The 11,339-nt window shown below is 30.7% G+C and overlaps 2 protein-coding genes across 2 annotated transcripts in view; both read left to right on the top strand.

Annotated features, from left to right (window-relative positions):
- LOC112515953 (alkane hydroxylase MAH1-like) overlaps positions 1-1,615 on the top strand; it is a 4,501-nt gene extending 2,886 nt beyond the window's left edge. Inside the window, exon 2 of the mRNA XM_025122938.1 lies at positions 976-1,615. Coding sequence (XP_024978706.1) covers positions 976-1,296 — 321 coding nt within the window. The 3' untranslated portion in view covers positions 1,297-1,615. The remainder of the gene's footprint in view (positions 1-975) is intronic.
- Positions 1,616-4,925: 3,310 nt separating this feature from the next.
- On the top strand, positions 4,926-5,882 carry LOC112515154 (uncharacterized protein At2g29880-like). The gene is made up of 3 exons (XM_025121830.1): positions 4,926-5,016; positions 5,230-5,567; positions 5,655-5,882. Exons 1-3 carry the CDS (start codon positions 4,926-4,928, stop codon positions 5,880-5,882), a joined length of 657 nt encoding a protein of 218 aa, XP_024977598.1.
- Positions 5,883-11,339: the final 5,457 nt, after the last annotated feature.

The raw sequence follows: 11,339 nt of genomic DNA, 5'->3' as shown, positions 1-11,339 counted from the left end.
ATTTTGTTAGAACTCAATGATTATCCTAATTATATTTTAGATTTTTTATATTTAAAAAGAGATGTTTATCTTGTATTTGATTATGTTTATCTGCAGTTAGTTAACGTTACACGAATTCAGATATGGAGCTTTAATAAGTTGTACTTACGCACAATCTACTTGTAATATCGAGTTTTAAGTAACATGCATTAATAAGCAGTATTTTATGCATAAAAAATGATTTTTTGAGAGTTTTTATCAAATGATTTATAATATGGTATAGATAATATAGGGGTTCAAAGTTCAAACGAAATTCAAATAAAAAACACGAGAAAACTTATATCACATATGATTTTATATTGAATCACATGTGATTATGGACGACTTGGTCAGGTCATGGGGCAAAGGTCGCTCACACACTTATATTGATCATATCTTGTAATCACATGTCATTTTATGTTGAAATCATATGTGATATAAGTGTTCTCGTGCCTTTTTGTTTTGACATTATTCTCGTTTGACCCCCCCTCAATGTATTATATATAGATCTTATATATATATATATATATATATATATATATATATATATATATATATATAGTCAGGTTCAGACAAAATCGTAAAAAATAAAAGCTAAAGTACATCCTGATACATGTTTATTTGGACGGTATGCACATGTTTATACAATTAATTTGCAACATGCATATGTGCATAAAAAAATAACAACTTCAATTACTTGTATGTATATGTGCATACCATCCAGATGACGCTTACCAGAGTATTCCTCAGTTTTTAGGGATTTCTCCTTGACCTCTCTCCCTCCCCCCCCCTCTCTCTCTCTCTCTCTCTCTCTCTCTCTATATATATATATATATATATCTTGTTATGCGCTTAACATCTAAATAATTGATTCTTACACAATATAACATGATGGTTAATTTGTAATATAACAAATGTCGTTTTCTTCTGAGTTCATTGCTACGTATTAATTGTCAGATTTTATTTTCGTTGTACGCCATGGGGAGAATGGAAACGATCTGGGGTGATGATAGCTTGGAATTCAAACCGGAGAGGTGGATTACTGACAAACAAACAATACGACATGAGCCATCATACAAGTTCTTGTCCTTCAATGCTGGTCCACGGACATGTATCGGAAAACATGTAGCCTTCACCCAAATGAAGGCCGTAGGTGCAACCATTTTACACAACTACGAGTTTGAAATGGTCAAAGGTCATGTTGTAGCTCCTAACGTTTCGATCATTCTCTACATGAAACATGGCTTGAAGGTTAGGGTTGCACCAAGATGGCCTTGACCTAGTGTCAGTGGTGGTCGGTTTTTATATCATCATATTTACTGTTTTTTGCAACATAATTGTCGTTTCTGGCAAAAAAAAGGACAAAAATAAATACTTTATTTTGAAAGAATTGTTTATTTCAAGCAAAGTATGATGACGGAGATGGAAAAACAGTCTAAAATTATCCGGGTTTATTGACCAGAAAAGTCAAAAAAAATTGATTTGAAATCAACCACCCGTCAACGTTAGTAAGATATTAGGGTTTGGTAAGAGTTAATGTGTGGAATCTCTGGAATATGTTATGTATAATAACTACGTGTTTAATGAAATCAACCTTTTATTATTAATTGTATTAGAATACTTTGGGGTTGGTTTTAGATATTGATTGATTTGTTGGAAAATATTTAGGGGTTGTTTATCAAATACTTACCCGGTAAACGTTTATGGGTAAAATTTAACACTATCATTTACTTATCGGGTAAGATTTTAGTCCACAAAAACGACATCGTATGCAACAATTTACCCGCTAAGCGCTTACCGTAGTAAGAGTCGTCGATCTCACTTACACGTGTAAACATTTGGTAAACGGCCCCTAAATTTGTATTATTTAATGTTGGATAAAAAAATTGTTTGATAAATGTTCTGATAAACTGTCTTAATGACGAAAAATTAGCATGTTAACCTTCAAATATAAGTGCTTGCATGATAGATGTTCTAAAGTAATAGCTTATTTTGAAAATATGATATATACTTTCTTGAATATAAATTTAACATATAATGCTTTTGTAAACGTAAATTACATTCGTAACATTACTTGTTTAAAGCATAAAGAAATGCTTTCATGAACATAATAAAAAAAGTAATTGTGTTCAATTATATATATTTTATTTATGAACATAATAAATGAATCCAATGTTTTCATTTCCATATGAAATATATATATATATATATATATATATATATATATATATATATATATATATATATATAAATAGAATCATCTGAGGGGTCGTTTGGTTCGTGGAATTCGAAGAAATTTGAGGGAATTGAAATGACAAATTTCTTTGACTAAATTTCAATTCCTTTGTTTGGTTTATTTCTTGAAAGGGATGAAATTCTTCAAATTCCATTGAATTCTACAAATTAATGAATTCATCATTACTTGGCATAATGGAAGGAATTGAATTCCCTCACCACACGCCACAACCATGCTACTATTGTTCGTCATGCCCCACCGCTGACCCCCCACCACCACCACACCACTACTTTCGCCNACACCACTAACCCCCATATTATTGTTGTCGCCTTCACAACCGCCACTCTTCCGCACCTCATCCTACCCCAACCCACCACCAAAAAACCATGCCACTATTATTGTCGTCATACCCACCCACTCTCAGGCCCCAGCCACCCGACCACTATCCCAATCACAACTACCACCCCGCCACCTATCCCTACCCAACCCATTGTCCCGCCCCCACCCCGCCCCACCTTACCCTACTCCAACCCACTACTAACCACGATCCTACCACTATAGTCCTCACAGCTACCACCCACTACCCCACTCTAGCCCACCCCCACCACCTCGCCCACCCTGCCTGCCCCTAACAACCCCCACCTATGGAGTAGGGGTGAGCAAGAGTGGTGGGGGAAGGGTTGGGATGGTGGGACAGGTTTTGGATAGGGGTGGGGCAGGGTGATAGCTGTGACGGCAACAATAGTGACATGGTGGTTGGTAGGGTGTGGGCAAGGCGATGGGTGCGATAGTGCAAACAAAGACGATTGTTCTAATTCTTTTGAGAGATTTTATTCCAATTTCTACCAACCAAATGCGTGGTCAAATTTCATTCCAATTTCTTCAAAGTCAAATTCCTTTGATGGATTCCAATTCCATCAAATTTCATTATGTGAACCAAACACCCCCCCCCCAAAGGGTCCATTTAGTTTACAGGAATGGAATGGATTTGGAGGGATTTGGATTTCAAATCAATTGCAGTCCATGTTTTGTTTGCAAGATTGTTCGGATTTGAAATCCTAGGATTTATTTGATATTCCTCAAACATATGATTTTGAAATCCCACAGGAGTGGTTGGGATTTCACGAGATTTCGTAGAATTTCTATATAATAATGTTTTATAATTTGTCTAAAACACTTGTTTTCTAATAACTCATTAACAAAAAGATATTTCAATTATTTATTATTATTTTTTAATAAATTATTTATAAAAATGGAATTCCATTCCATTCCAAATTCATCACACCAAAAATTCCAAATCCTTCTATGAAATCCAAATCCCTCAAAACCATTCCATCAAACCAAACGACCCCTAAGTACAACGTTTTTTACTCCAAACTATCCCTCTTCCCCTTTTATTCCATGCCTTGCAATTGCAGTCAAATTACCCTGATCAAATTCCTAGAAGACAAAGCATAAGGAAGCCAAATATCTACTGACATCAATCTATCCACCTTTGATACTCAAAAGTTCTCAACCTATCCAACTTCCAAAGAAAGAAAAAAACCTTGTTTTTGCCTCTTTTTCGATGACAACATGGAAACAAATTGGGTTTCTTCTTGTTTTATGATCCTGGTAATGAGTTATAAGGTAAAAAGGGGAGGGATCTAACTTTCAAAATGTTGTGATGGTTATGTGTTTTCGGAATGTACCAGCATCATCGTCTTCTCTCATCACACAACAGGTGAATCATCGTCGTCTTCTCTTAATCTGTACAATCCCCTCTCACTGTTTTTCTTTTCGATCTTCTCTCATCCTACTTACATTACTTGTTTTCTTTTCAGAAAACGTAACTTTTAACTAACATTGTAGATTTGAAATGTAAGTTAATCTATAATATGCAGTGAAAGATCTTTAGACTAATGCTTCTTGCTTTTTTGAATTTTCAAGTTCATTCCCTGATGGGGTGTTGCTATTGAATTTGGAAAAGATCCACAAACCACTTAGTCACTCACTATGAGTTCATGTTCTAATTTTTAGTGATCAAGTTGGCTGCTTTTTTAATACAAATGGCTTAGGCATACAAATTAGGTACATCGCCCTAAAATGGCCAAATTAGCAGACTCCTAGGCATGCTTTTATAGCTGAAAATTACCACCAGGCTCATTATTCTCTATAAAAAGAAAAAATGATATTGCGACAAACGTGCTAGGGGTGTGCTCACAAGATATTCAATTTATATATGTGTTACGGAGATGGGAGGGGTCAACTGCTGATGGTTGAGTGCTTCGAGATGCTCTCCTTAGGCCTCATGGATTAAAAGTTTCAAGATTGGATATAGATTTTGATAGTTTACTATATATTAACAAGTATAAGTTTTGATGGTTTATTAACTCAATTTAATATTAGGTTATTACATGGTTGATGTCGGATACACAAATGGAGAGGGTTTCTTAGCTTCTTATAGGGGTCAAATATATCATTTAAATGATTGGCGTGATGGACACCAACCAACCACTGCCAAAGAATTTTTCAATACGAAGCATTCATCGACGAGAATGTTATTGAACAATGTTTCGGTATGTCAAAGGCAAGGTGTGGAATCTTAATAGATAACTCGTATTATCCTATTGATTTAAAAGTAAGGATCATTATGGCATGTTGTCTCCTCCACAATTTTATAATGCAAGAAATGCCAGTAAATCCACTTGACAATGAAGGTGAAGTGGATGAGGGAACCGGAGACCTTGGAGTCGAAGACGGGGATAATATAAATATTATTGGTACTTCAAATGAGTGGACTGCATTTAGAGATACTTTAGCTCAATATATGTTTGCTTCTTGGAATGCTACCAATTAATATGTATGATTCAAATGTTTGTCTAACTCATACTTCTAATGTTTGTTTAAATCTAATGTTTGTTTATAATGAAAATTATGGAGTTTGGACATGGATAATTAATGTTGTATTTTAAATGATTCATTTATGTTTATAGGTATGACGAGTCAAATTAGAAATTATCAAGTATGGACGAATATTGAAGAAACAAAACTTGTTGAAGCTTTAGTTACCATGGTGAATACGGGAGCATTTAAAGCCGATAATGGCTTTAAATCGGGTTATTTAACTTATCTTGAACAAGCGTTAAAAGAATCTTTGTCGGGCTCCGATATTTTAGGAAAACCAAACGTTGAATCAAAGTTAAAAATAATGAAGAAAGATTGGATTGTTGTGCATGACATGATAAATGGTTCATATACTAGCGGCTTCGGATATGATAGTGTAAAACATTGTGTGGTTGCTGAAGACCAAGTTTGGGAGTCGTATCTTCAGGTACAAGCTAAAAAAACTTGTTATTTATATTTGCGTAAAATATAATTATAGTTATATGTATATTTATGTTATTCTATTATGAAATAGGTCCATAAAAGGGCGGGAAAATGGAAGAACAAAGCATATCCTTTTTATGAGGATCTTTGTATTGTATGTGGAAAAGATTGGGCTCAAGGAAATAGAGCAAGATATTTTGTTGAGGTGGAAGAAGAGGTGCGTATGGAAGATCAAACACAACACATGAATGACGAGTCTGATGATGTCTTGGCAACTAGCAATGTTCGAGGTGACAATGCAAACATGCAATCTGGCTAAATGTGTGGTTTTGGAAGAACAATTTGGTGGTTAAATTGTATTTTGGATTATAGATTTATTGGTTAAATATGCATTTTGGATGAATAGATTTGGTGGTTAAATATGAATTTTGGATTAATAGGTTGGTTGAATATGCATTTTAGATGAACAGGTTTGGTGGTTAAATATGCATCTTGGATGAATAAGTTTTGTGGTTAAATATGTATTTTGGATGAACAGATTTGTTGGTTAAATATATAGTTTTGAGAAAATGAATGATATACACTTTTGAAGAAATTGATATAGAAAAGGTAATTTATCAATAAAAAAATTATTTATAAAACAAATAAATAATTACAAAAAAAAAAATCTCAATCCAAATCCTACAAACCAAAGATGACTTATAAATGAATGGATTTTAAATCTAATTCAAATCCTTCGAAAACAATGATGCAAACCAAAGATTTGATGTTATCGCAAAAAAATTAGAAGTGTAGAGAAGCCATCATGTTAAGGTGATTATCCCATCAAAATCAATACCCAAATAATAAGACAACAGCAATAATAATAATAATAATAATAATAATAATAATAATAATAATAATAATAATATTATTATTATTATTATTATTATTATTATTATTAAATAAATAAATAAAGGGGAAAAAACAACCATAATTGCAGCAGCACCACCAATGCTTAATCAATGGCTACCATCAATCAATTAACATTTGAAGCCCCACATTGCAATTTCTACATCACAAATATGTTGTTGATGTATTTATTTTGTGTATCTTTTTATTTTTTTATTCTATCCTTTAAAATAGTTTTGGTCTCAAAAAAATATAACGTTGGATTTAAGATATATATATATTGTATTATAAAGCATTTGACAAAAACTTTTAAAAATCATTTTTTTTTGCATAGAGTATTTTTTATTAATGTATATTATTTAAAAATTAAGATTACAAGTAAATTGTGCGTAAGTACAACTTATTAAAGCTATATTTTTGAACTCGTATAACTAATTGCAAATAAATATCTTATTTTAAATATAAAAAATTTAAAATATAATTAAGATAATCTTTGAGCTCTAATAAAATCATTACTTTTATAACAATTATATTGTTGAGGCAAAAATAAATTACTTTGTTATTACACTTAATTAAATTATAATAAAAATTTGAATTAAAAAAATTGTATAATAAAAGAAAAAAATTAAATAGTTAATATCTTTAAATTTATTTCTATACGAAAGTAAATTATATTTCTCAAAACCACATAACGGTATTATATTAATAGAGACTAAAAATAAAACGAAATATTAAAATGAAGATGTATCTCGTTGCATTGCGTCAATACTCTTCTAATAATTTATTAAAAACGTTTAACTTTTAATCAAAATTTAATTTTTTTAAACAGGAGAAAGAAAATTTATGAAAGTAATAATTACTGATTCGATAGGATTGGAAAAAAAAAATTGATCATAATTGAAAACGCTGTCGTTTTGAAAAAGAATTAAGAGATATTGTATGAATAAAATATTAAAAGAAATAGATTGCAACCCAAAGAATAAATAATAAATTGTACATTTGATTGCTTTCAAAAAATTACTTTAAATATTTCAAAATAAAGATAATAGCTCTATAAATGTATTATAAAAGTATTTGCATAATGCAGCGAAATACATCTTGATTTTGATGTTTTGTTTTATTTTATTTGTTTGTCTTAGTCGATGTTATGATACAGTTTTATGTGGTTTTAAGAAAACAATAATGTTATTAAGTTTTGAATAAAATATAATCATGAAATATAAAAAAAAATGAAAAAAAATACTGATATTAGTACCAAACTAACTATTTAAAATTTTTCGTTTTTCTGTATTTCGTTAATTTATTTTTTTTATTTTTGGTTTAATAATATAGTTTTTATAAATATAATAATCAATTATTTTGTTAGAACTCAATGATTATCATAATTATATTTTAGATTTTCTATATTTAAAATAAAATTTTTATGCTCTATTTTATTATATTTATCTGCATTAGTTACATAAATTCAAACATGAAGGTTTAATAAGTTGTATTTATGCATAACTTACTTGTAATCTCGAATTTTAAGTAATGTGCATCGATAAACAGTACTTCATACATAAAAAATGGTTTTTAATAGTTTTTGTCAAATATTTTATAATATAGTATAGATATAGCTAAATCCCACTTTTACAAAATTTAAACATGAAATTACATTTTCACCCAAAAACACCAATATACAACATTAAATTGAATCACACATATCCTTTTTTGAAAACCGATCTATCCTTCATGAAGGAAACCTTCAACCCTTTGTTGTACTATGCTTTTTAACTTCATCTGTTCCTTCCCTGTTTCTACTACAGTCGATACTCTTTTAAGTATGCATTAACAAAATAACATGATACAATGGTTAGATGTAAATATCTGTTGATCTTTTTGAAAGGGTATCCGAGCTGAAGCTCGACTAATCCCAGGCACATCCAGGACTAAGCATACCCCTTTGGTAAATGTCGCGTAGGATGTGCGTAGAGGGATTCGAACCAGGGTTCAGCGCTATGAACTGCCTAGGTACTAACCACTCCACCACAACACTGATTGACATATCTGTTGATCTTTATGGTAAGTAAAGTGAGGTTAGATTAATGTGTGTAAATGAAGAGATGATAACTATATTATGGGTTAGTTTGGGACTTGAAAGAAATGGTGGGTAGATGTGGGGTTTGGAGGAAGTGTGACAAAAAGGTTCATGGCTTTTTTCTCTCCACTTTCACTTTTGTTCATGCCAAAAGTCAAATACTCAAATTGGGGCCTCTTCAACCATCATCATAATGATATCTTTCACCACATAAGAGATTTGCACTTAAGATTTATCCATCATTGCTCTTTGTATTTCTACTTTCTTGTGACTAAAACACATTTACACCCAACATTTTCTTTTTAACAGATTCGAGAATATATATTTGGTCGAGAAAAATGCTGTCATGTGTGTATCAACTGATATCCAAAATACAGTGGTTAGACTCGTAGTCGTTAGGTTATGTCCAAAAAGTCTTATGGAATATTTAGTCTGTTTCATGGAATGGAAACGAAAATGAGAATGAAAATGTTCGAAAACGTAAAAAGATGAGGAATGCTTTTTATTCACCAACGGAATGACTGGTTGCATAAAAAAAAGACATAGGTTGACAATCCTTGTTTGAATCAGCTAATTGTGCTTAAAAATAGCTTCAACATCATCTGACAAAATGCACTCTACCGAGAGATAGGTTAAATGGACCCTGTCAATCTTAAGAAGTCAACTTAGTGTTTAGAGATCAATTTGGGAGATCATAAACTCTCTTCTCGACACTTCACAACAGTGGCGGATCCAGGATTTTTGTTCAGTTGGGGTCACCTTTAAGGTAGACCAATGGCCCGCAAAATCGTCCGATGTGTTTTTAACCTGATTACAACGTTTCGATGGATTTTTAAAGTTTTTTGGTTGATTTCGAGAAATTTTTTAGTGTTTTTGTCGATTTCGAATAATTTTTTTGGGTTTTTTGATTGATTTCAATAAAAAATTGTGGTTAGAGTAACGGTTTCGATTAAGGATGGAAAAATGTAATGAGGGAAAGTGAAAAGTATTGTCAAAATATGATAATATTGTCAAAATACGAAAACAACATTTTCGTCGATGGAAAATAACAATAATGATTTCGGATAAATGTAAGGGGCTGTTTAGCAGTTGCTGAATGGTTTGGTGCAGAATGATTAAGTGGTCAGAATGATAAAAAGACTCTCATAATATAGTGCAAAATGAAATATAATTATTTGATAATTACTCAGAATGAAATTAGAGTGATGAATAGTTAAGGGATACCTAAGATACAAAACCATTCAGAGAGTTTTAGAACCATTCAGAGACAAACTTTTTCTTTGTCAAACAAGATTCATCTCTTAACGATTTAGATGATGTCTTTTAATAAAACAATTAAAAGGTAAACAAACAACCCCTCTATTTATATACATTGTCACAATATTTTCACTAGTTTTATTTTCCCAAGAAATTAGAAATGATGTGAACCCTAAAAGGTAAAACCCTTTTTTTTCTCTTTATGAATTTTAAAGGGGACCTTTTGTTCAATTTTCTAGTTGGCTCCTTTTCCCTCCTATACCGCTTTGATTTCAACTTTATGTGGTTTAGTGGAGACAAGCAATATATATAGGTGCTTCATCATTACTATAACAAAAATATTAATATACCTTATTAAAATTTAGAGTTAGAGTCCGTTTATCAAATGTTTACTTAGGTAAGCGCTTATCAAGTTATATTACCTTATCGGATGAATATGATAAAGAGCAAAAATCTTACCCGAGGCAAGGACTGAGAGTGATATTCGGTAAGTGAGAGCAATGACTTTTACCACGCTTAGCTCTTACCGGGTAAATTTTCGCATAGAAAGTCGTTGTTGACTAAAATCTTACCCAATAAGTAAATAATAGTATTGAATTTTACCGGGTAAGTGTTTGGTAAACGGCCCCTAAAAAAATAAAATAGTTAAAAGATATTTAATTATTTGTTTTCAATCCATAATTTCTTATCGGGATCAAGAGATGGAGAAGAGCAAAGAAGTTTATGATAGAGAGATGTAGAAGAAAATGAATTGTAACGGTAGAAGATGAAGAGTAAAAAAGTTTATGATAGAGAGATGTAGAAGATAAAAAATTGTAACGCTAGAAGATGAAGAGTAAAAGTTTTAGATTAAATATAAAACCTAAAATAAAAGGGAATGTTTGAGGAAAAAGGAATGCATAAATACTGATATGACGAGATGTCATGTCAACATTGTATGTTTTAGAAGGTGTACTCATGCAATATAACATAATACGTCATTATTTCGTCTCTTTTAATTTTATTTTATGAATTTTTATGATTTTGAGAGCAAGAGTCTATCGTTGGTTGTGAGTTTTATAGAATATATAGCCTGAAATATAATATTTTGCCATATTTTTCAATTTTTCATTCTTATTGTTTATAAAATGAGTAAAATAGAAATATTATTAAAAAAAATTAAAAAAAAGTTGTATGCAATATTGTTTTAATACATTATATTTTTCTTTTAAAAAAATTAAGAGTTTTGAAGAGGTAAATTTTATTGTGATATATATATACTAGAAATGTATTCGCGCAATGTAGCAAAAAACATCTTGATTTTAATATTTCATTTTATTCTTTATTTCAGTTGATTTTATAATATGGTTTTATGTGATTTTGAAAAAGCAATGATTTTTTATTTTTGAATAAAATATAAATTTGAAAATATCATAAAAATTTAACAAAAATACATCGATATTAGTATCAAATTAACTATTTAAAATTTCTATTTTTTGTGTAATTTTTTAATTCAATTTTTCTATTATAATTTAATTTAGTTTCAATAATGAAGTAATTTATATTTGGTTT

Source organism: Cynara cardunculus (genome assembly GCF_001531365.2).
Source record: "Cynara cardunculus var. scolymus isolate 2C chromosome LG 7, CcrdV1, whole genome shotgun sequence".
Classification (NCBI taxonomy): Eukaryota; Viridiplantae; Streptophyta; class Magnoliopsida; order Asterales; family Asteraceae; genus Cynara; species Cynara cardunculus.
The sequence above is the reverse complement of the archived record's forward strand: the minus strand, read 5'-3'. Positions and strand labels throughout refer to the sequence as shown.